At 41.3% G+C, this 26579-nt stretch overlaps 1 protein-coding gene across 3 annotated transcripts in view; it reads right to left on the bottom strand.

Annotated features, from left to right (window-relative positions):
- Positions 1-26579, bottom strand: part of FOCAD (focadhesin) — a 194538-nt gene that overhangs the window by 20299 nt on the left and 147660 nt on the right. For all 3 annotated transcript variants that reach the window (XM_029052840.2, XM_029052841.2, XM_029052842.2), the window contains 8 exons: positions 19020-19109; positions 12669-12816; positions 10219-10338; positions 8919-9041; positions 7490-7567; positions 6898-6969; positions 2967-3069; positions 1206-1286 (listed from right to left, as the gene is read on the bottom strand). In XM_029052840.2, the coding sequence (XP_028908673.1) occupies positions 1206-1286; positions 2967-3069; positions 6898-6969; positions 7490-7567; positions 8919-9041; positions 10219-10338; positions 12669-12816; positions 19020-19109 (815 nt within the window). The remainder of the gene's footprint in view (positions 1-1205; positions 1287-2966; positions 3070-6897; positions 6970-7489; positions 7568-8918; positions 9042-10218; positions 10339-12668; positions 12817-19019; positions 19110-26579) is intronic.

The following is a 26579-nucleotide window of genomic DNA, read 5'->3' on the forward strand; positions in this document are numbered from 1 at the left end:
AGCAGACTGGCCTTTCTGGGACTTTCTTTTTTGACCAGAGCCAAGCCCCGACCCATTCTGGTTTACTGTCAGCACTGCTGATTATAAAAGACCACTACCCTTCGTAGCGCTCCCAACATTGATGAAGTTTTTTTTTTCAGAATGTCAACTGATCTACAAATTAGGACTCCTGCTAGTTGTATCACTGATCAATGCTTGCTGTCAGGGTAGTTTTGGTAGACAAAGTGTTTGCTCCAATTACATGTAAAAGAAAATGAATTTCTTTCTCACAGACTAAGACCAGTCTGCTGTGAGAGAGGCCCCGGTTCTCTTTAGACCATTCATTCAATAGTATTTATTGAGCACTTACTATGTGCAGAGCACTGTACTAAGCGCTTGGAATGTACAAATCGGTAACAGATATTGAAACAGTCTCTGATAGGTCCTCAGAGCTTCAGTGGACACAGAACACAGCAAGCGACTCACTGGTTGCAGCTGCTTGGCAACTTCACATCACCCCCAAATTGGGGACTCCTGAACCAAATCAAAATTCTGATGAAGGTTCCGAGACATTTATTGCATATTTAGTCAGTAAGGGCCCAAACTGAAAGGAGTCGATTCTGGCTTAAGAAAAGAGTGAATTATTAGGCAAGCTCCATGGGAGCTTGAAATTTAAAATGGACTTTAGAAATTCAGAAAAGATCTAGAAGGTCAAACAGGCAAGAGGACAATCATACAAACACTGGCAACCTAAATTAAATACACCAAATAGTTATAAAGTGGACATATAGGTACTAATGGTTTTGATGCGGGAGAAGCTGCATTTTAGAATAGGTGGCCGAAAAAGGAGAAAAATCACCCTCAGAACAGGCCCTCGTAAACAACCTGCACTCCTCTAGTTACTGTCCACTTGGTAGAGAGTATTTGAATGAATCCAGCATAAAGTTCCTGAGAAATAAAAGAGAGGGGGGCTTGCTCAATTAAGACTAGTTCAAGCCAAGTTAAGACATATTGTTGAGCAAGAGATATGACCCATTTTTTTTGTCATGGCCTTTGACCTTTGAGTGAACCAGGCTTTGTTCCAGACCAGTCTAGAGTTTAGAATAAGAGGAGATATTTTCCTCTCTTTTTTGGGTTGTTTTGTGCTGCAAAGGAATGGTTTGAATGTGCCTATTTACAAAAGCTTGAAGACAGAGATAGAATCCAAAGAGTTTGCACATTCTTACCTTTCTTTCCTCCGTCAATGAGAAAGTCAATGGCCGCTCTGATAAAACTGTTTTCAGACAAGTAGCTAAAGTCAGCAGGAACTGCAGAAATGAACATGATCAAATTAGTCAGTGGACTTGGAGGGACTAATGAAGATAATGATATCCGGCTGCCATATCACCCATGAGATAAAACTGAGATGTTTATTCCATTAATCCCAGCAAAATGCTCTCTGGCAGAATCTATTGGATTACGTTAAGTGACTGTTAAAATAATCACTGAGGCTTTGTTAGAGAATCTAACATGAAAGAAGTTGTGGGACTGATTGACAGAAAGAGAGAAATACATACCACAAAAAGGAGTGCAATTTTGTGGCTAGGCAAACTTCTCTACCCTGTCAACCTTAGGCCATTTTAGGGGGAGAGAAAAGTGCTTTTTTCCCAATTTGGCTTCTTTCCTGGGTCTGCCTGCCCACTGGCCATTTGAAGGCATATTAACTCATAGGACAAGAACCATGGAAACAACAACTGGGAAGAACATGAGTAATTCATTTCACAAGGTGCAGATGATCATCTTAACCTCATCTTCACCTTAGACTGTGAGCCACTTGTGGGACAAAGACTACATCCAACCTGATTATGCTGTACCTACCCCAGTGCTTAAAAATAATCCCCAGTGTTTAGGATAGGGTTTTGACACATAGTTACTGCATACAAATACCACAATAATGAAAGTAGCCACCTGACCTTATTGATCTGAAGTCCCCTAATCCTCACCTTCCTGATCACTCAAAATTATTTTATTCTATGGTTTTGGCTGCAGTGAATCCACTACAAACAACTCTTTTGGAGAGAATTACTGGAGTTATTTTCTACCTATGTTCTCTTTCTGAGTTGTTTGAAGTTTGCTATTCGGGACAGGATGCCATACCTTGCTTTTCAGTAGTTATGGAGCCACTGAGAATGACTGGAAGGGAGAGATGGTTCTTATCACAGAATGGTGATATTTTCTTCCTTATACCACAGAGTTCTAACCCAAATTGGCACCTTGTCCAGAACAGAGCTTGGGTTAATAGGACAAAAAGCCAGCACTGAAGGAACAGTTAGTTTATGACCCAGTTAGATATATCCTTTGAAACTTGCCCTAAGGGCTAATGGCAGCAAAAATTAAACAAAAATAATCCAAGTTGTTTTTTGAATTGCAAAAATTCTCACTGTACCTCAATCTTGTCTATCTCGTTGTTGACCTCCCGCTCTCATCCTATCTCTGGCCTGGAACACACTCCCTCCTCATATCAGACAGATAATTGCTCTCCCCCACTTCAAAATCTTATTTAAGGTACATCTCCTCCAAGAAGCCTTCCCTAAGCCCGCCTTTCCTCTTCTCCCACTCCCTTCTACACTGCTCTTACTTGCTCCTTCATTCACCGCCTCCCCCCCCCCACCCATTCCCACAACATATATATCTGTAATTTATCTATTTATTTATTTATATTAATGCCCGTCTCCCCCTCTAGACTATGAGCTCGCTGTGGGCAGGAATGTGTCTGTTGTTATATTGTACTCTCCCAAGAGCTTAGAGTGCTTTGCACATAGTAGGTGTTCAATAAATATGACTGAATGAATGAATGAATGCATGGTAACAAATGCTGGTACTTTAAGAAGCAATAGCTCAGATAAACTTGTACCTACCCTGGAGCTTAGAACGGTGCTTGACACATACTATTATTACTAATACTATTAGTAGTAGTATTATCAGAACTGCAGTAACACTAATCTTACCAGATGCTCTGCTCTGATTTGCAGACAGGCTGGATAGGTGAAGGTGTCCTAGAAGCCAGACTGCATTTGACTGAACACCAATCACTGCAGATAAATTGGTAAGCTGTAAAGGCAAAAAAAAGCAGTTCAAAAAAACAGACAAGATCTAAATTCTCTTCTGGGAAAAATCCACTTATAAAGTATATGCATGTATATTTTATAAGTGGATTTTATATATGTGCATATATATATGTATATATTTTAAATGACATTTATTAAGCAGAAGTGTGAGGTGGTGAGGAAAATATAAGGCTATCAGATTGAACACCGTTCCTGTCACACAAGGGGCTTCCCATTTTACAGATGAGGAAATTGAGGCCCAGAGAGGTTGAGAAACTTTCCCAAGGTCACGCAACAGGCCAGTGGTAGAGGTGGGACTAGAACCCAGGTCTCCTGACTCTCAGTCCTATGCTCTTTCCACCAGACCATGCTGCCTCCTACATTACTGGATCTTGCCCAGGGACAGACTGCTCTCCTGTTTAATTAGAAAGTACCCAAATACTGGTGTCTCAGCACAGATTTTCTGTTTAACCTGCAGTGCTTACTACTACTAATAATAATAATGTTGGTATTTGTTAAGCGCTTACTATGTGCAAAGCACTGTTCTAAGCGCTGGGGTAAACACAGGGGAATCAGGTTGTCCCACGTGGGGCTCACAGTCTTAATCCCCATTTTACAGATGAGGGAACTGAGGCACAGAGAAGTTAAGTGACTTGCCCACAGTCACACAGCTGACAAGTGGCAGAGCTGGGATTCGAACTCATGAGCCCTGACTCCAAAGCCCGTGCTCTTTCCACTGCGCCACGCTGCTTCTCTAGTGCTTCTTTACTACTTAAGCACTAACTCATGTACACAAATCCTTCTTTCCTTTTACCTCCAAATCTGTAAATTATTTTAGTGTCTGTCTCCTCCTGCTGGATTATAAACTTCTTTAAGGGAGGGTCCATGTCTACTAACTCTACTCTGCACACAGACAGACTCGATAAATCCTATCTTATCACTTATCGCAATGGCTCACCACTTATGGATCCACTCCAAATAAACGCATAAATAAACCAATACCCACGGAGTGCTAAGGGGGTTTAATAACTCTGAATATTCAACAGTGGCTTATGAAATGGGTGAGGAGAAGGTGGTATTGTGGTAATACCTCTTGTCGGGGTATCAGAGATATTCTTTTCCAGGGCCACAGATTGCACTTGTTCTCTCTACCAGGTACGTTGCAATGTGTGCTATTGAGCACGAGGAACTGGGCAAGAGTGTGGATGGTTCAGTGCAAACTATCACCACAATTGCCCAAACAATTCAAGTGCGTGCTCTGCAGGTGGCATGATACCATTTCCCTCTGAAGCACTGGTGCCTGAACAATGTGAACCTCAGTGTGACACTCAGGTATATACAATCAATTCATCAATTAAGCGCTTGGAAGACTATAATACAATAGAGTTGGTAGACATAATCCCTGCCTACAAGTATTACTTATTATTCTCTTCATTTATTTTTCTACTCATTTTATTAATGATGTGTATAATCTATAATTCTATTTATTTATATTGATGCTACTGATGCCTGTTTACTTGTTTTGTTGACTGTCTCCTCCCTTCTAGACTGTGAGCTGGTTGTGGGGCAGGAATTGTCTCTGTTGCTGAATTGTATTTTCCAAGCACTTAGTACAGTGCTCTGCACACAGTAAGCACTCAATAAACACAATTGAATGAATGAACGTAGCTTACAAACTAGTGGGTTTTACCATCAATAGCAATCTCTGAGCTGAAGATTGACCCCACCCAAACTGATCCCTTAAATCCTTAAATCACAATGTTTGGGCTGAGAAGACTTTCACTTTTTTTTAAGGAATACTGCATTCAACACCTCACTGACTGTTTAGGATCATGTCCCAGTCCTTTCTCTCTCTTTCCTGTGCCCTCTTATCCCCCCCTCCTATTCCCATCTAAGAGATTTGTGAAATCTCACTTGATTTAAGCCAAAGTGGGGCCTTCCCAGCCTGAGCTACCCCCTTTTCCCTCTGCTCCCCCTCCACCCTCTGCTCCTCCCCCTTCCTCCTTCACCTTCCCTCAGCTGAGCCCCCTTTCCCTCTGCTCCTCCCCGCCTACCCCTCCCCTCAGCACTGTGCTCATTTGTATATATTATTTACTACCCTATTTATTTTGTTAATGAGGTGTATATCCCCTTGATTCTATTTATCATGATAATGTCTTGTTTTTGTTTCGTTCTGTTTTGCTCTGCCGTCTGTCTCCCCTGATTAGACTATGAGCCCATCATTGGGCAGGGATTGTCTCTATCTGTTGCCGAATTGTACATTAGAGAAGCAGCGTGGCTCAGTGGAAAGAGCACGGGCTGGGGAGTCAGAGGTCATGAGTTCAAATCCCAGCTCTGCCACTTGTCAGCTGTGTGACTGTGGGCAAGTCACTTAACTTCTCTGTGCCTCAGTTACCTCATTTGGAAAATGGGGATTAACTGTGAGCCTCACGTGGGAGAACCTGATTACCCTGTATCTACCCCAGCGCTTAGAACAGTGCTCGGCACATAGTAAGCGCTTAACAAATACCAACATTATTATTCCAAGCGCTTAGTACAGTGATCTGCACATAGTAAGCGCTCAATAAATACTATTGAATGAATGAATGGTGCAAAGTATCCACAAAATAATGTAACGGACATCAGCCCCACAAAGTCTATGGTGGGATCCAGTATGGCAAGCAGCGTGGTCTAGTGGGAAGAGCATGAGCATGTGAGTCAGAGGACCTGGATCTGCCTCTTATCTGCTATGAGACCTTGGGCAAGTCACTTAGCAGCATGGCTCAGTGGAAAGAGCACGGGCTTGGGAGTCAGAGGTCATGAGTTCAAATCCCAGCTCTGCCACTTGTCAGCTGTGTGACTGTGGGCAAGTCACTTAACTTCTCTGTGCCTCAGTTACCTCATTTGGAAAATGGGGATTAACTGTGAGCCTCACGTGGGAGAACCTGATTACCCTGTATCTACCCCAGCGCTTAGAACAGTGCTCGGCACATAGTAAGAGCTTAACAAATACCAACATTATTATTCCAAGCGCTTAGTACAGTGATCTGCACATAGTAAGCGCTCAATAAATACTACTGAATGAATGAATGGTGCAAAGTATCCACAAAATAATGTAACGGACATCAGCCCCACAAAGTCTATGGTGGGATCCAGTATGGCAAGCAGCGTGGTCTAGTGGGAAGAGCATGAGCATGTGAGTCAGAGGACCTGGATCTGCCTCTTATCTGCTATGAGACCTTGGACAAGTCACTTAGCAGCATGGCTCAGTGGAAAGAGCACGGGATTTGGAGTCAGAGGTCATGAGTTCGAATCCCAGCTCTGCCACTTGTCAGCTGTGTGACTGTGGGCAAGTCACTTAACTTCTCTGGGCCTCAGTTACCTCATCTGTAAAATGGGAATTAAGACTGTGAGCCCCATGTGGGACAACCTGATTCCCCTATGTCTACTCCAGCGCTTAGAACAGTGCTCTGCACATAGTAAGCGCTTAACAAATACCAACATATACTTAACTTCTCTGTGCCTCAGCTACCTCACCTGTAAAATAGGGATTAAGACTGGGAGCACCATGTGGGACATGGAATGCATCCATCTGATTAGCTTATATCCTTACCTTAGTTCAGTGCCTGGCACGTATTAAAGCGTGCAACATATACCATTAAAAAAAAATTCAAGATAGGGTCTTATAGGTCACAAAACCATCTTAAAATGCCCCTTAAATGCTTAGGAGATCTAACTTTTCAAACAATCAGCAAATATCAATATACTTGTGAAAATGGTGCAGCCTGGAGGGAGAAAGCATGCTCACCCACAAATGAGATTTCCAAGCCAAGGACAGGACTCAAATTTTTACCTGAATGATGGTTCTGATGACTTCTTTTAATTTGCCTTGAAACTGAGAGGATTGGATAGGATCTGATTTCATCTGCAAAGGAAGAAAAGCCAGGACAGGGGAAAAATAAAGTCATCCACAGTAACTTGCCATCATCTAAACAACGTAAAAGACCCTTTATTGCTATGTTTTTATGTTTCAGAACATAGTGACATCATTTAGACAAATCATGCTCAGCTTAATGCTTTCCCATCCCTTAGGCTTAATTAGCTAATGGCTGACACACAAAATACATCCTTATTAGGAAAGAGTCTGAGTCGAGAACAATTACAAAATCATAAACTGACAAATACTGGCTCAAAATGGAGTCATCTCTAAACGTGTTTGAAATTTCATCCCTTGTCACGTTCTCTCAGGCAAAGAGCCTCATACTAAGTGTTGAAGTTTATCAAATTAGGCTCTGTAAACATGAAAAGACTCTGTAAATGTATTTCAGAGTCAAGGGCCATCACTAAAGGGCTCCGCTTTTACCCAGCAGGACATCATTTGGAGGCTCATTTTGGACACTTTATCCATTTCAATTTCTTTCCCCAGATAGCATCATTTCTTTTACCTGAAACAGAACCCCTTCAGAACCCACCAAGGAAACCAGACCATTCAGTGCAGCCAGGCACTGCATTGTGGAAGATCCCTGAAACACAAACAAAAGAAATATTGTAAGGAATGAAAACAGCCAAATGGGAGTGTTTCTGCTAAAACCTCACTTATTAAGTCAAACACAGACATACAATATAACATGGTCTCTATATTAGTTGATCACACAAACAAGCACCAATGCCAGCTATAATAATTACAACAATCATTATTGTTACTCAGGTATTTATTAAGCATTCACAATGTGCCAAGCATTGGGATGGGCATAAAATAAACTAAGACACAGTCCCTGTCCCACATGGTGATCACAATATAAGAGGGAGGGAAAGCAGGTGTCTTATCCAAATTTTACGGAGGAAAAGACTAGATATAAAGGGTTCGAAAGGGTTCAAAAGCCAAACTGCAGAGAGTCGAGAAGTGAGTCGGTAGAGAGGAAATTAAGGTGCTTATGACCTGCTCTAGGAGTTTGGATAGTAATGTGAGCAGGGAGATGAGATAGTAGCTGGAGGAGGCTGTGGGGGTTGAGAAAAGGTTTTTGAAGAATGGAGGAGCCGAGCATGTTTGAAGGCTGAAGGGAAGGGGCCATCGAGAGAGAGAGAGAGATCTTGAAAGCAGTGGTGAGGGAAGGGAGGAGAGTAGGAACAAGTGACTTTTTCAGGTGGGATAGGGCCAGAGGTGCAACTATTGGGGGTGGATTTGCAGAGATGATGGTAGATCTCTTGAGAAACAGCTGGGAAATAGGAGAAAGATGAGGAAGCAGGTGTTGAGGGAATTACGGAGAGATTTTGGGAAGTTCTTACCTGATGGCTTTGATTTTACCAACAAAGTAATCAGTCGGTCAATCTTATTTATTGAGCACTTACTTTGTGCGGAGTACTGTACTAAGCTCTTGGGAGAGTGCAATATAACAGACGCATTCCCAGCCCACAACAAACTTACAGTCTCGAGGCAAGGCCATCGCTGGTAGGGAATTAGTTCGCAAGTTGGCAAAGTAGTTGGCAAGGTCACTGGGGTTGGGGAGGGAAGTGGCTGAAGGGATTGGGGACTTCAAGAGGGAACTGAAGATCTGGCAGAGCTGGTGGGGATTGTGAGCATGTGAGTCAGTGAGGGAAGAATACTTAAGCTGTCAAGCAGAAAACAAGAGTGGAGTTAGAGCACGAGAGTTGGAATATGTAGTGAGAGAAGTCAGCCTGGGGTCTGGATTTCCACCACCCGTATTCAGCTACACGGTGCCGGGAAAGCAAACTGCTGCAATGGACAAGAACTGAAGGTGGGAGGTGTGAGAGCAACAGAGGGATGGGAAGCAAATTGAGGTTGTTGGAGATGGTGGTATAGAACACCCAGAACAATAAAGGTGTTAAAAAATAGCTTATGGGGGCCTTCCATACCTCTGTAAGAACAATCTTTATCCAGGGAGGAAGAAGTTTGTTACTCAAGTCTTCTGCTTTTCCGTGTCCACACACTGACAAACCATGGACTAGATTTCCTAATGCTAAGGCAAATCCTGGTGTCTGTTTAAAAAAGGAAAAAAAAAGAGAGAGAAGAAAAATGACACAGATTAAGAGTGTTTAAATACAGTAGTGAAGGCATTCTGTTTCCAAAAGACAGAAAGAAAAAAATGTTGCCCAGGGGTGGATTACCACCGACATCTTCCTTCACTATTAAAAACCCAGCAACTTGCAGTTATTTTGTAATGTGAACTTCGGTTTGTGACAGAAACCACACAGACAAGGATTTTAATTACCTAGGGCATGCCAATTTAAGAAAGCAACATTTTACTGCTGAGCTAAAACAAGCTACAACAAAGGATTGCGAACTTAATCCAGAGAAACAATTGCCTGCAATACCTTGGGAAGACAATATTGCTTTTGTTTTGACTAGGATTCTTGAGCACTCAAGTAGACCCAGAACTATGGTATTGAATTCCATGTTAAAATCAATTAAAGTGAATTACTTTAGAAATAAATGGTACACCAATTCTAAGTTTAAATCCAGTTTTAAGGGAGTTTCAATAATCTTAATAAATTATTTGAATTACCCCAGCATCTTAATCTCTGCTCCTTTACCCGCTCTGGACCTTGCTTTTGGTAATGTCCCCTTTTCTCCTTCCATTTAAAGCTCCTATAGGGCTTAATGGAACCTATGGATTTTCTACGTGTCTTCTTAGCATAAACACATTTTTGATCACTTAAAAATCTGTGGGAATGGTGGAAATATCAAAGGAGACCCAAAGCTATTTTAGGTTAGCAAATACTAATACGGAGGGATGTGGTGAAGAGGTTATGTTCTTGCAAAACCTCACATTAAAACCAACACACGGTGTGGTACTGACCATGTGCAATGCGGTGTGCACACACATACAACTGCTTCTTCTGACATCATTGTTACACTTTATATGAACAAGCTTGTCGGATGAACACTCCCTTAATTCCCTAACAGTGTTCTAGCCAAAACGAAGAGTGAAAACACATGTTATGGCAGTAAGAAGTGTATATGAAAACCAAGGGATGAGGACTTTCAGCTTATGACCCCCAAAATCCTGAAGGATAGGATTGCATTTTGAGGTACTAGAACATTCCTGAAAACAGTACTTATCCCTCCCATTATAATTTCTACACCCCAAAGATTGTAAAGCATAAACAAAGGTGGGATCCCCAAAGAGACTTATCACGTGAAGATCATGTTGACCTGCTGATTCTTTTCTGTTAGCATCCGAATCTTGTTCATCACATCTTCAGCCTCTGCTGCTTCAATGATGCCTACGCTGAAAGCTGAAATGCAGACACAGCTCAGGGAGTATGTGAGAACCTGAAGGAAGGACATTGAAAAAACCAGTAAAAATAATTGAGTAATGTTTTCCAGAGGTGAAAGACAATGAGAAGTTCCTTGGCTAAAAGAAATATTTGATCAAATGCCCCATGTGTATCAATAGTCATCACTCCATAGAACCTTCGGCTTTAAAGAAGGAAGAAATTAAATCAAGAAAACAAAAAGAATAAGATAAAGGAAAAGGAAGCCACCAAGACAAATCTTCTATAGTTAATACCCCTAATACTGATTCTGAATCAGTGTCAGAATCAGGATTAGAAGGAAGGAAGAAGTTTTTTTTTCCTTTTCACCATTTTTCCTCGTCACCATTTATCCTCATCCCTTCTTGTTAAACCCACCTCTTTCTACAACTCCCCATTTCCAAGTGAACACATAAAAAAATTTTCCCTCCAGCAGAACAAGAACAAATGAACAGGAAATTAAAAAAAATCAAAGGTAAAGTATATTAAATTCCTCATTGGCTCCACTATCTGACTTTCTTTAGGCAAGCCCAGATTTCTTTTAGATCTTGGGCCAGTGATTATTTTCATGACTAGGCTCATGAATATAAGGAATTTGAAAACCAAAGGTTCTATAAAGCACTCTGATTGTTACTGTAGAATAGATGTAGGGTTACATAACGTAAGGTAATGTAGGCAAATTCCTGGACAGCACGCACAAAAGGATAAATGTAATAAAGTATGACGACGAATGAAAAATCATAAAAAAAGCCAGGGAAATTTTGAGGTGAGTGGAAATTAGTTGCAGTCATCATTGGTTCAGTGTGATAGATTCAACTAATTTCTAAAGCCAAAAGTCAGAAAATAGGGCAATGTAGACATTCCCTAAGAAGTAATTTTATATCTAAGTACCTAAATCGACAACCTATTTAATGCCTGCCAATAGTAATAGTGGTCTTAATTGTAAAAACCTTGTTCTATGTAGTAATCAAATTATTTTCCTAAAAAAACTTCAGTCCATTTCCTAAATACAAAGATGACTGGAACTTTTCCCCTCTTGTTTTAAAAATTATCAAATCATATTCCGTTCTTTTAAAAATGAAAATGGAGTGCACATGCCCAAACAAAATTTCAATTCTTTGTGTCCCAGAGTAATTCAGAGATTTAATGAGTCCCATTATTGAAAATGGAGGAGCTTCAGAGAAACACAGAGACTATTATGCATTCATCAATAGCTCATGGTCAGATGTGGATAAAGAAAACCAGCTTTAATAAGAAGGAGAATTTGGCCAGGTCACAGTGTCATCCCCAAGTCTTCCCACAACACAGCATAAGAGTTTTGGCTCCACTTGGGCTACAAGAGGCATTAGAAACTCCTGTTTCAGAAAGAGCCTCACGTGCATGTGCTGAAGACACAATGATTGCATCCACAGAACAACAGTTATGTAGAGGGGAAATCTGACAGCAGGCATGATTTTGCAATGGGGGAAACCTTTCAGAGAGCACAAAAAGAATTTTCACTATAGTTTCTAGTCCTAGATACATTCAGAAAACAAGCAGCCTGCTAGCCTGAAATTGGTTGAACTCATTTTCAACAGGAAATTCATTTTTCTGTTTTTTGTTTTGTTTTGCCTCAGGAAAACTCTGTAATATTCTATTTAGGCTTTCTCCAGGAGCAAAAAGTCCTGAAATATGTATCTTGTGATAATGATTGAGGTTTTTTTCCACTGAAAAGTTTCGGATGGTCATCCAAAACTCCTTCCCCTTTCAAATCCACCAGATTACAGTTCTCCCCATATTCAAAGTCCTTCTGAAATCCCATCTCCTCCCAGAAACTTTCTCCAACTAATATTTCTTCAGTTGAGTGTATCATATATTTATCATATATAACATAAATCGTATTATTTCCTTTCTCTGGTTATATCCTCCCACCTACCATCTCAGCACTTTTACTCCCCCAATGCAGTCTTGCACCCACAACCTCCCATTGTACCTTTGTACATATCAATTTACATACGCCACTATATAAGCAAGATTTTCTCCCATCTGTAAATTACTGTGGGTCTCCCTCCCCCATTAGAATGTACACTGCTCGTGAACAGGCATTACGTGGTCTACCTCTATTGTAACTATCCCAAGTGTTTCGTAAAGTGTTCTGCAAGAGTAGGCAATCAATAAATACCACTGACTGACTGACCGATGCCACATTTAAACCCAAGTCCCTTTGAACACAGGTAGCTACCGTGAAAAACTGGTTTATCATCCAGACACCATCAAAAACCATCCCAAGAGAAGCAGATAATAAGAAGCAAATAGGGAAAAGGAGAAAGATGGTAATGGGAATAACAATTAGAGCTTAAGCCCCTTTACCTCTTGAATTGTTCTGCTTTGGCACTCACTATCACTCAGATATGAAGAGAGCTTCCGGAGAGTTGCAGCGACATGAACTCGGGATTCTGTTTGGCTGCTGTGGCTCATATAGGATAGGACAAGTCCTACTCCCAAGATACAGCCGGAGCTTCAATAAAAAACAAAAGTCATCATTATCAGATATAAACAGTACTTACTGAGCGCCTTACTTTGGCATTTGAGGAACAGATATAGAAGTAAAAGACATGGTTGCTTCCCTCAAAAAGTATACAATCTAATGTGAGAAGATGGCAGACAAACTGTAAAATAACTCATAATTAAGAGGCCTCTGGCCTGGAATGCCCACCCTCCCTCTTCATATCCAACAGACAAGTATTTACCCCTCCTTCAAAGCCTTATTGAAGGCACATCTCCTCCAAGAGGCCTTCCCTGACTAAACCCTTATTTCCTTTCTCTGACTACTTTCTGCATCACCCTGATTTGCTCTCTATATTCACCCGCACCCTTAGCCCAAGAGCACCTATGGACATATCCATAATGTATTTATTTATATTATTATTAATGATAATAATAATAATAGTATTTGTTAAGCACTTACCATGTGCCAAGCACTGTTCTAAGCGCTGGGGTAGATACAAGCTAATCAGGTTGCCCCATGTAGGGCTCACAGTCTTAATCCCCATTTTACAGATGAGGTAACTGAGGCACAGAGAAGTGAAGTGACAGGCCCAAAATCACACAGCTGACAAGTGGAGGAGCCGGGCTTAGAACCCATGACCTCTGACTCCCAAGCCCATGCTCTTTCCACTAAGCCACGCTGCTTCTCAATGGCTTATTAAAGCTTATTAATGGCTGTCTCCCCCCTAGGCTGTAAGCGCATTGTGGGCAGGGAATGTGTCTGTTATACTGTTAAACTGTACTCTCCCAAGCACTTAGTACAGTGCTCTGCATACAGTAAATGCTCAATAAATATGATTGATTGATAAATAACTTTTAAGCCAATAAATTTATTAATGGTGAGGTATCTGACCAGCAATGGCAGGGGGATTAGTCGGGAACAGCTCCTAGAGGAGACGGCTATTTAAGAGGGCACAGCATTCCAGGTAAGGGGAAAGGTGAGAACAATATATCAAATACGGAGAGGTGAAAATGAGGGACAGTTACAACTCTCACTTGAGAACTGCACTGTAAAGGAAAAAGAGATCATATAAGAGGGAGTGCTAGCTGATTAAGAACTGCAAAAGCCAATCATCAGGAGTGTTTTTTTCTTTTTTTGTACAAATCACATGTTAGAACACAAAGAGATCCTGGCTCACTTTGGGAGAGCGTGATATTCTAAACCCTAAAATATGGAATCCCTAGTTATGCTTTAATTAGCTTTAAAAGCGCATCCCATCACCCAAGACATGATGTCGCACACACCACTTTCGAAATTCCAAATGAAACCCTTCAGTTTACACAACTTAACCTACTATCACATGCCCATTTCTGAAAGGGAACCACTCTGCTAATCACACACACTGGAGAAGATACAGAGATGAAACAGCATGGCTTAGTGGAAAGAGCATGGGTCGTGGGAGTCAGAGGATCTCGGTTCTAATCCCGGCTCCGCCAGTTACCTGCTGTGTGACTTTGGACACGTCACTTCTCTTCTCTGTGCCTCAGCTCCCTCATTTGCAAAATGGGGATTCAATATCCAATTTCCTACTTAGACTTTAAGCCCCATATAGGACCTGAGTATCTTGCATTTTCCCTGGCATTTAGTACAGTGCTCGGCACATAGTAAACACTTAAATAGCACAATTATTATTATTAAGTGAGGAATGAAGGATTAAAGGACTCAAAGAGGTGAAGCCTGCCCTCCTGGAATACTCCTCCTGGAAATACGCTATCCCTCCATATCAGACCCAGTGACTTCTGAACTGCAGCAATTAATGTAGTGGGAGAAAAGGGACGCAGCATTACATAATGGATGGAGCACAGGCCTGGGAGTCAGGAGGTCATGGGTTCTAATCCTGGCTCTGCCACTTGTCTGCTGTGTGACCTTGGGCAAGTCACTTCACTTCTCTGTGCCTCAGTTACCTCCTCTGTAAAAGGGGGATTGAGACTGTGAGCCCCATGTGGAACAGGGACTGTGGCCAACCTGATTTGCTTGCATCCAACCCAGTGCTTAGTACAGTGTCTGGCACACAGTAAGTGCTTAACAAATACCATAATAATAATAATAATTACTCAAAGGGAAGTCTAGGAAAACCTGCTGAAAATAACAAGGAAAATGAAAAACAGTAGTCATAGTAGCAGAAATCATATTTATCAAGTGTTTATTTGGGTGCATGTGCTATACTAAGTACTTGAGAAGTACAAGACAAGCAACTGACTCATTCCCCACCAACAAAAGCAATGCATGTTTACAGATTTTTCAATGTTTGATATTTTCCCCTTGAGATTCTAGAGGATTTGAGAAGAAGAGAAACCTAGCTGCACAGTCTTCTAGGCTCAGGAAAGAGAAGAATTAGAAGTATGTGTGCCTTGAAGAATATGCAGCGAGCTTTGTCTTTCTTTCTAATCCTACAGTTGGTACCACCAGCAATCCTCTGAGAAAATCACAGGGCAGAAGAGGATGAAAATAACGGTTTCTCGCAAAGTACTACCAGATTGTCGACACTAAAACAAACTCTCTAGGTATCCAGAGCTAGCATGCCTAATAACGCTGATGAAATTTGGTACTTCATCTTTGGAAAAAAAAAATACAGTGCTGTCTCTCAATTAACTTTTATTTTGACCATCTCTGAAGAATGAAATAATTTGTGGCACTTAGCAATCAGAAGCCATCAACTGAGAGAAAGCACGACCAAGGATGTATTCTCCAGAATTGCCTGGGAGCCACCCTTTTTTTTTTTTTTAGCAGCTCACCTGGTTCAAGAACCAGTTTGCTCATCCTTCACCAGAGCCAGACAAATCTGTATCCTACCCAAATTCTAAACTGCAGTGCGATTACCCTGCCCAACCCCCAAAGAAAATGTAAAGGGTATAAAGAACAATTGCCTCATTTCAATTCCAGATTTCTAAATCCCTGAAGTATTCAAAAGTCCTTATAAATTAGTATTATTTATTACATTTGTTAACTGGGTATTTTTTGCAGCTCTGACAATGCAACAACACATCATAACTCATTCCCAAAGCAGGATTGTTGATATCACTAACGTGAATTTGACAGGAAATAATGTGTCTTCAATTTCAGTTCAATCAAAATGTAATATCTGAGTATTTCATCCCTTCAAGAAAAATCACACTTTCACAGCACAGCTGCAGCAACATCTGAAAGTTCTTGGTTCATATCGACTCCAAATATATTCCTTTACCTTTTCATTGTACATTTATATCTATGTGTATATATATACACACAAAACTTAAAACATTTATGAGACTCAACCTAATGATGTTAACTAGCATACACAAATTTACAAAAAAATTGGTTTAATGTTAAATATAGTAATTTGTGAAATTATTTAGCTAGCCACATTCAGACTTCATGAAGAAATAGCCTATAGGCATAAAAATGAGATATAGTCATAAAAATGACCCTGGTGAAAAACATGAGGCTATGAAAATCATATGAAACACTTGCCATTTGATTGGTTCAGCAAAATTGTGATCGATCATTACCCCCAGAGATCAAAATGAAAATCATTCTACGCGTTAGGAGAACACATGTTCAAATTTAGCAGATGTCCACCTTTCCAAGACTATGATGTGGGATTGCTAATTAGACAACAGTCTTACGGCCACACTTGCACACACTGATACATTTCGCCTATTGGTTGTGTCAATCTTCAAATCCCATGGGTCAAGTCTCTGTCTCTATATGAAAAAATCTATTGTTCTGTCATTGTAGTTATTTAGACATTACACAAGAACAAAGTCAAGAATTCTGACTGAAAAAAAAAAAACAATGGGGTTTGAGAGGGGAACTCTGCCTCTTGAGCCATTTCTGATATGGAAGACAACACTAAGTTTCATTGCGATTATATGACAGTATCCTATGAAATATTTGACAAGATGCTCAGCTCTCTTAACAGAGACCTCTTGATGAAAACCACATTCCCAGGTAAATTTATTCCTGATGAGCTCTAGCACTTGAGGTAGCTCTTCGATGTATCAAGGACTAGTTACTTGACAAAAATCTCACTGATGAGTAAAGGATTTGCAGAACTGGGCATCCTTTGGACTGTGGATGTCTGTTTATTGTTATATTGTACTCTCCCAAGTGCTTAGTACAGTGCTCTACACAGAGAAAGCACTCAACAACTACAGCAAATACAATAATAAATACACTTGTCTCAGTAGATCATTTGAAAGCAAATGCTGAGACACAAAATTGCAACCAATTCAGTTTGCAAGATGCCCTATGTTATATGCTAGTTAGAACCAACCACTTAAAGCCAAAAAAGGTTTTGCGTCATGAACAAGAATATTGCTCTTGGATAGAAAAATAAATATAAAACAAGAAAGTGTGAATATGCATTTGACAATTGCTTCAGAACCTCTCTGGACCTTCCCCAATCAGGATCTGGATTCGATTTGGCTAAAGCTATAAAAACTTTGGGAACTCTTTTCCTAGGCATACGTCTTCTTTCTTTGCCCTGGCCAGTTTCTCTAAATATTTTAGACACTGTATTTCAACAAGATGACATCGACAGATGGCTTGTGTCTGCACAGTCAACCCGATACCGGATTGGAGTCATCGTATTTAAAAAGGGCCAAGAGGAACCAATACATTAGCAAGTTAACGAGGGGCCTTCAGAGCTACTACTCTTTTTTTTGACACAACTGAAATGGTCTGGAAAATGCTAGTTCATGTTTAATATTAAATAGGTTATTGGTATGAGGCTTGACCTTTGCAGATTGGAGCAAAAATGAATGTCCAGTCCAGCACCACTTTCCCATTCAATTTACATCAATGTTCTCTAGCTGGAGTCCCAGCAGAAGTTTTCAATGGCCCTCTTAGTCCCCACTTACCCTTCCTTTTGTTCTGCATTCCCCCTTCCACCCCTACTTCTAGTGAAGGACACCTAAACTTATAAAAGGGGGTGTGAAGAAAATAAGACACAATAAGACCCAATAAGTGACAACCCAATAATAGAATTGAACTTAAATGTTCCAAGAATACAGCTGCATAGTTTTGTTGTACCCATATGTGAGTCTCACCATCACTGAACGATACATACACAGCATAAGGCAAAAGGAAGTCTCTACTTCTTTCACTTCTTCATTAATTTCTCAGCTTGCCTCTTGAAGATGTGGGAATCTGTTTGTTGTGGTGGCACAGCCCTTCTCCACTCAGTTTACCAAATTCTCTCTCTCATTATTCATATTCATGAAATCCCACCTAGTCTAGAAAGCCTCCTGTCTATAGTTCATGATTTTCCCCAATCCCACCCTCCCTAAGCAATCAACTTCCATGAAAGCCCCCTTCATTCGCAGCTCCACTAAAAGCACTTATCTTATAAAGAAAGAAAGAAAATCCTTTTCTTAATGTGAATAACTTAATGTGTTTGTTCATTTGTCATTATGCCCTTTAAATGGAAGTCTGTGTCACTGTCGGCTGTCACACACTTAAGATCCTAAAAAGCAGGGAAGATAGGCAATTCACTTTGTACCAAGGCTAGAGCAGGGTCAAACATAGGTTAAGCATAGGAGGTGTGACAAATCACTTTAAAGTAAACCTCTAAAATCTAATCTTCAACAAACTCTGATCATTCTTATTTCTGAAAAATGAAATCAATTTGTCAACAACCTCAATTAGGCAAAGATTAGTGCTGAGGTCAGAGTTCTGGCTACACAATTGATTGTATTAACAACTGGACTGCCGACAATGGGTTTGTCAGAGATTTACCATTTGGCATTTTCTTTCTGACAATTTATTCATAGGCCATATGCATTTGACAATTGTTACGCTTTGTGATTTTTAAAATTTTCTTCGCTTGCTGATGATAGAGTGACCAGATTTAACTTGATCCCACGTCTCCGTCCCTTGACAAGGCAGTAGATTTCAAAACGTAACTTTTATCATGGCTCAAAGACTGAATTGGGTTACCCACACTTAGGCACTTGTCTCAGTTGATCATTCGAAAACTAACGCTGAGACACAAATTTGCAAGCAATTCAGTCTGCAAGATGACCCAAGTTATATGCTAGTTAGAACTAACCGTTTAAAGCCAAAAAAAGGTTTCAAGTCATGAGCAAGAATATCGTTCTTCGATAGAAGCATAAATATAAAACAAGCAAGTCAGGGGGCAGAGCATGTACAGGCATTAAAGATTTGGTTTAGGGACAGTAGAAAAAACATACTTGTACTCCAGATTAGTGTCAAAGCAGCAGTTTTCCAACATGTCGAGGGCTCTCATCAAAAGAATGTTTATCTGGTGGCCGGATATATCACTGAGATATGGGATGAGGAAACAAGGAGGAAAGACAAGTCAGAGACAGCACTTCTTTATAAACATCATTTCATTATCTGCAATCTGCATACCAACAACCTATTTGTCTTTAACAGGTAGAAAAATTGAATCAGAGGCTCACTGATTCACCCAATCAATAAATGCCTGAACATTATATACTGTGGTTACCTATAGAATCGATGAGTCAACCAATAGTATTTATTGAGCTCCTGTTGCATGCAGAGCATGAAACTTAGTACTTGGAAGAGTCAGAGAATTAGTAACAATCAATTAATCTATGGTATTTATGGAGCTCTTACTATGTGCAGAGCACTGCGCTAAGCGCTTGGGAGAGTATGATACAACAGAATTAATGGACATGTTCCCTGCCCATAACAAGCTTACAGCCTAGAGGGGGAGACACATTAATATAAATACTTTTAATATACAATTTCAAGATATGTATTGTGAGATTGGGGGTGGGGTGAATATTAAATGGCCAAACATCACAGATTCCAGTGCATAGAGGTACTGTGTGCCGACCAATGTACGAAGCACTTGGGAGAGTACAGCACAGAGTTGTTAGACATGTTCTCTGCCCATGTGAGGCTTACGGTCTAGCAGGAAATACAGGCACCAAATAAATTACAAATAGGAGGAAGAAAGAAAAGGGGATACGTACATGAGCTAGTGTTTAAGTAATAGGTTATGTAACATATGCACCTAAGGGCTGTGGGAGGTTATGAGTCTTTAAATGCTTAGGTGATGCAGAAGTGCTTAAGTGTCAGTTGAGGGGCATAGGTGGGGAAATTTGAGACTTCTAGGGAGAGATGTGATTTTAGAAAGGTTTTGAAGATTTAGAGAGCTGCGGTCTGTCAGATGTGAAGGGAGAGAGTTCCAGGAATGGCAGAGGGCAATGAGCAAGTGTTCAGCATGGAAGAACAGAGAATGAGGAATAGTGAGTAGATTGGCTTGAGCGGAATCAAGACAGCAAGCTGGGATGTAGTTGAAGAAAAGAGTGAATAAGTAAGAAAGAGAGAGCTGATTGAGTAGCTTAAAACCAATAGTCATGAGTTTCTACTTGGGCAATATTCTGAGGCTTTGGAGGAGTAAGAATGACATTTTAAAAAAATAATCCAAGCAGCAGGGTGAGGGACGGGTTGAGGTGAAGAGAGACTGGAGGTGAGGACACCGGTGAGTGAGCTGTTGCAGTAGTCAATCCAGGATATGACTAGTGTTTGGACCAATATACGGTGGCCATGTGGATGATGAGGAAGAGGCTGATTCTGAAAATGTTTTGTAGGAAAATCTGGCAGGATTTGGAGACGGACTGAATACGTGGTTTGAAAGAGAGGGAGGAGTCAAGGATAATACCCAGGTTGCAGGCTTCAGAGACAAGGAGGACGGTGCTGTTGTCAGCACTGATGGGAAAGTTATGTGGAGGTGACGATTTGAAGAGGACGATGAGGAGCTCAGTTTTGGACACACCAAGCAACAGGCGTCGGCGGGACATCCATACGGCGATGTCCGGGAGACAGGAGGAAATGCAAGATTATGAGGTAGTTAGCCTTCATATAGAGGTGGGGTGGTTGAAGCCATGGGTGTGGATCATTTCCCCAAAGGTATGAGTGTCAAATAAGGTAAAGGGACCCAGACCTGAGCCTTGAGGGATGTCCACAGGTAGGGGGTGAGAGACAGAAGAAAAGCCAGTGAAAGCGACTGAGAAAGATCGGCCACGGAGTCTGTCTCTGGGATTGTGGACCTCGCCTGGGGAAGGGGGTGCGGCCTGATTATTTCCTGTCTACCCCAGCATTTGGCACAGTGCTTGGAACCTAGTGAGTGCTTGTTGAATACCATTATTATAAATTACTATTATTATTACTACTACTAATAATAATAAAAAGGAGCTTGTTCAAGCCAATGTGAATGTAGCCTCTTGCCCACGCAGGCAGAGAGAACCAGGGTTAATCATTCGTGTTTATTGACCACTTACTGTGTGCAGAGCACTGCACTTTAGTGAGTGCTTACTGTGTGCAGAGCACTGTGCTAAGTCCATGGGGGAGTACAATACAGTGGCGTTGTTGGACATGCTCCCTGCCCACAACGATAATAGCCAGCTATTCTCGGAACTTGGCTCTTCTGTGCCAGGGCAGGGAGGCTACCCGCTGCCTGCTCAGTAAGGCCTGGGTGACGAATGAGGAGCAGCCATTGTAGGTCTCTGTAGAAAATGGCCGGGGACCTGATTTCTGACCTCTTTTCCATTCACTTTTGCCCTCATAAACTGCAAGCCAAACTACAGTTCAGGGAGGCAGCATGGCCTAGTGAATAGAGCAAGGGCCTGGGAGTCAGAGGACCTGGGCTCTAATCCCAGTTCTGCCACTTGCCAACTTTGGGACTTTGGGCAAGTCACTTCTCTGTGCCTGTTTCCTCATCTGTAAAATGGGGATAAAATACCTGTTCTCTCTCCAATTTAGACTGTGAGTCTCAGGCGGGACAGGGACTGTGTCCATCCTGATTATCCTGTATCTACACCAGTGCTTAGTATAATGTTTGGTACACGGTAAGCATTTAATTACCACAATTAAGAGAAAAACCAGGAGAGAACAGTGTCAGACAAACCAAGATCAGACAGTGTTTTCAAGAGAAGGGAATGGTTCACGGTCACAATGGCATCTGAGATGTCGAGGAGGGTCACCACCCACAAGATCTGCCAAGGTCACTGGACACCCAATTTATTTTCTCAGTTTTCTTTGCAATCTTAGGAAGCAGGCAATAAAACAAATGCCAGAAATGAGCCAACAGACCCTGGCTACTTCCTTGTGAGCCCTGATAATCTGTGCCTGACATTCTCATTTAATCTGCATCTACAATCTCTTTTTTCCCATCAAATTGCCAGAAAACTCTTGCCTGAGTATGAATTTACATATTTTCCATCCTTATAAACTAAACGGGAGAAGGGAGAGGCTCACGATGTGTTATTTTAGTTTTCCTCACAGCAGTACTAGTGTAAAATTTTCAGCAACTGTGATCACATATGCAGCCACCATAATAGTCTGGTCATTGCAACCTTTATAAAGTTACAATAATAATGGAAAAACTAGCCAACACCCATGATGTGCTCATATTTGTTAAAAAAATATATGGACGCTTCCATTCTCTTCTATCCCTTCTTCTGGGTTTAAGATTATCTGTATCCTCTCTCTTCGGGTACAGACTTCCTCCCTCTGCTGCTAACCAGGGCTGTCTTCAGAATACTGAGAAGTAGCATGAACTAATAGAAAGAGCACGGGCCTGGGAGTCAGAGGACCTGGGTTCTAATCCAGCTCTGCCACTTGTCCTCTATGTGACCTTGGGCAAGTCACTTCACTTTTCTGCACCTCAGTTACCCCATCTGTAAAATGGGGATTAATACTGTGAGCCCTATGTGGGACAGTTACTGTGTCCAACTCAATTAGCTTGTATCTACCCCAATGCTTAGTACAGTGTCTGGCACAGAGCAGGCACTTAACAAATACCATTAAGAAAAATAGCGGCGCTGAATTTAAACAAATGGCATACCTAGACTTGGAGGTGTTGCTGGGGTGGGAGACTCAGGGATAGGCAGAAACCCAGGGCTGGGGTGGGGATAGAGTACAATCCAACTGCTAAACCACATATGAAATAGAGAAATAAAAGAATGAAAAAACGTGGAAACAATTTTATCTCAGGGGCCAGAGGGACGGATAGGTACAATCCCATGGGCACTGCCGTGGTGGCTTCAGCTCTGTAACCCTCGGGGTTACTAAATCAAAGACATGGGGTTCTGTATGAGGTCTAAGATTTTGTTTTACAACTTGGGAGAAAGGGGGGAAAGGAGAGAAAAGTAGAGATAGACACAAATATACACTTTTCTTTCCCCATTTATAATGTCCTTCACTAAAAAATACAAAATTCCTCTGGCTGCAATCCAGTTTAAGAACTGCATAAGCACCCTGAAATGATATTAAAAGGATTTTACCAGTCCTATCTCATTCTGATCTTCTTAGGGATTAAAAGACTCAGATGTATCTTTCAACCTGTATGGGAGCAGCATGGCCTATTGAAAAAAGCCCAGGCGTGGGGAGTCAGAGGACCTGGGTGCTAATCCTGGCTCCACCATGTGCTTGCTGTGAGACCCTGGGCAATTCACTTACCTTCTCTGTGCCACAGTAATCTCATCTGTAAAATAGAGATTCAATATCTGTTCTCCCTCCTACTTAGACTGGACTATGTCTGATCTGATTATCTTGCACCTTCCCCAGCGCTTAGAACAGTGCTTGACTCATAGTAAGTGTCTAACAAATACCACAATTATTTGGACATCACGGCTTAATTATCAAGATACAGCATATTCTCAAAGCTCTGATTCTGACTTTAGAAAGGTGGGGCCCTTTAAATTTACATTTGGTACAGATTATTAAGATTACTCTCTAAAAAGCTCTGGAAATTATCCAGTCACACCTGCAATTGCAACACTATCTTCATTTCATTCATTCATTCAGTTGCATTTATTGAGTGCTTACTGTGTGCAGAGCATTCATTCATTCAATAGTATTTATTGAGCACTTACTATGTGCAGAGCACTGTACTAAGCGCTTGGAATGTACAAATCGGTAACAGAGCACTGTATTAAGCATTTGTAAAGTACAATTCGTCAACAAATAGAGACAATCCGTACCCAACAACGGGCTCATAGTCTAGAAGCAGGGAGACAGACAACAAAACAAAACAAGTAGACAGGCATCAACAGCATCAATATAAACAGAATTATAGATATATGCACATCATTAATAAAATAAATAGAATAATACATAGGTAGAAATATACACAAGTGCTGTGGGGGGGGAGGGGGGATAGAGCAGAGGGAGGGAGTAGGGGTGATGGGGCAGGGAGGAGGAGCAGAGGTAAAGGGGGACTCAGTCTGGGAAGGCCTCCTGGAGGAGGTTAGCAGGGCTTTCACTAACATACTGTAAGCACCAACATAGCCATCAAATGTGGCCCCGCTTCCCTTATCTGGTTTTTATTTTTATTGTCTGAGTCCCCGCTGTGGACTGTAAACTCCTTGAGGGCAGGGCTTGTGTCTACCAACTCTGTTGTACTGTACTCTCCCAAGCGCTTAATAAGGTGCTCTGCACACAATAAGCACTCAATAAATTCCACTGATTGGACTGATGATGTGGGAATTCAAGGGCCAAAACTTATCTGTGAGTATAGGGAAGGTCTGAAGCTACTGTACTTGCACATCAATAGGTGCAAAATAAGGTAACAGGGACCCAAGACACTTGAATCAGGAATAAGTGCTATGCACAGAAAGCTTTATTAGTTTTAGGCAGGTAACATGACTAAAACACCAAAAACCTAATTCTCTCAACACTAAGCCTCGGAAAAGCTCATCTGAGACCAATAAAAGGCAACAGAGCTTTGGGCAGGACCCGAATGGCTAGGCTTTCTTCTGCTGAGCAGCCAGGACTTTATTTTAGTCTTAAAATTCGATACTTTAAAACGTTGAAAAACAAACCAGCCTGTGAAGCTCACTAGACTCCCAGTTACACGTGAAGGACTGGATGACCTGCCAACTACTAACACTTGCCAAGCACTTACAAATGTGTAAAAGCATCCAACTAAGCACTGGGGTAATTACAGAAAACCAACTAATCCTTTTCCTTTCAAATATCAGGCAGGCACTCCACAAGATAAGAAAGGTAACTGTGTTTATGTGTTTATCTCAAATTGGTTGTTCCAAATCCTCCCATGCCAAGATTTCATACTTGGTGGGAGAGCAAAATCACAAAGGGAAGTCAGAATCCGAGGATTATATAGGTTGACACTGAAAAAAGGGTACGGTGTCAAAACTGGCCTTTGAGTTTAGAGTGCAACTAGGGTGATTAGAGGGATGGAGAAGTATCATGGCCCAGTGAAAACAGCATGAGCCCTGGAGTGAGAAGACCAGGGTTCTAAACTCAACTCTGCCACTTGTCTGCTGTGACCTTGGGCAAGTCACAACTTCTTGGTGCCTCAGTTCCCTCATTTGTAAAATGTCATCCAATACCTGTTCTCTCTCCTCCTTAGACTGTGAACCCCATGTGGGACAGGGACTACATCCGATCTGACTGTACTGTATCTACTCCAGCACTTAGTACAGTGTTTAGCATATAATAAACAATAATAATAATGATAATGGCATTTGTTAAGTTTCCATATGAGGTTATCTCAAATAGGTTGGAACTCTTCAGTCTGGCAAGAGGACAGTGGAGAGGGTACATGTTGGTATTTGTTAAGCGCTTACTATGTGCAGAGCACTGTTCTAAACGCTGGGGTAGACACAGGGGAATCAGGTTGTCCCTCGTGGGGCTCACAGTCTTTATCCCCATTTTCCAGATGAGGTAACTGAGGCCCAGAGAAGTGAAGTGACTTGCCCACAGTCACACAGCTGACAAGTGGCAGAGCCGGGATTTGAACCCATGACCTCTGACTCCAAAGCCCGTGCTCTTTCCACTGAGCCACACTGCTTCTCTACATGATCGATGTCAACAAAGTAAGGGCAGATACACAATAGTTGTCCACCAAAACCCACAAAATTGCAATGAGGGGGTACCCACTGAAGCTTGAAGATGATAGTTAGATGCTTGTTTTGGGCAGGGAAGATGTCTGCTAACTCTGAAATACTGTCCTTTTCCAAGTGCTTAGTACAGAGCTCTGCATACGGTAAGAGCTCAATGAATACTATTGATTGACTGATAGCTTCAAAATAAACAGAAGGGAATACTTCTTCACATAACAACTGCTAAAGATCTGGAATCTATCATAGAAAGTTTGACAAGTCAAAAAGAACAATAGGCCCATGAGAGGTTTTGATAAATGCATGTTTAAGAAGTCCATAGTGGGTTACTAAAGAGAAGGTTAGGGAATGATAGACGGTATATCCCTAAACATTAGGGTGGATTTCAAGGAGGAGAGCCATCACACAGTTCCTCTGAGCACCCTGTCCCGTGATTGGTGAGATAATAAAAAGAGCTGGAAAAAGCACTTATCTGACTCAATAATGACATTTCTTATGTTCTTTTGAGGCGGTTAATACTAAATGGATACACTGAACCAAATAGAAAATGGTTTCATGAACAGAAAGAGCTTTCACACAGTGGAATTTTCCATCTTGGTCCTTGATATTACAGGGGTTCTACTGAAAAGTTGGCAGCCCAAAAAGTGTAATCAGAATCGACTGACTAAAGCAGCCAGTGAAACCTTCATGGATTAAGTCTCCTTAACTCAGGACTACAAAACTCAATACAGAAAAAGCAAATAAAAGCAATATTTAAAGCTAGGACATGTAGTTCTTGAGTGATTTAGTGCTGCACAATGCATGGATACAAAGGAAAATTATATGCTTTCCTGAAATATCATGAAACTTCAATAGGCAATTACATTCTTTTTTCCATTTTACTATGACATTTAG

This window comes from Ornithorhynchus anatinus, chromosome X2 (genome assembly GCF_004115215.2).
Source record: "Ornithorhynchus anatinus isolate Pmale09 chromosome X2, mOrnAna1.pri.v4, whole genome shotgun sequence".
In the NCBI taxonomy this organism is placed as follows: domain Eukaryota; kingdom Metazoa; phylum Chordata; class Mammalia; order Monotremata; family Ornithorhynchidae; genus Ornithorhynchus; species Ornithorhynchus anatinus.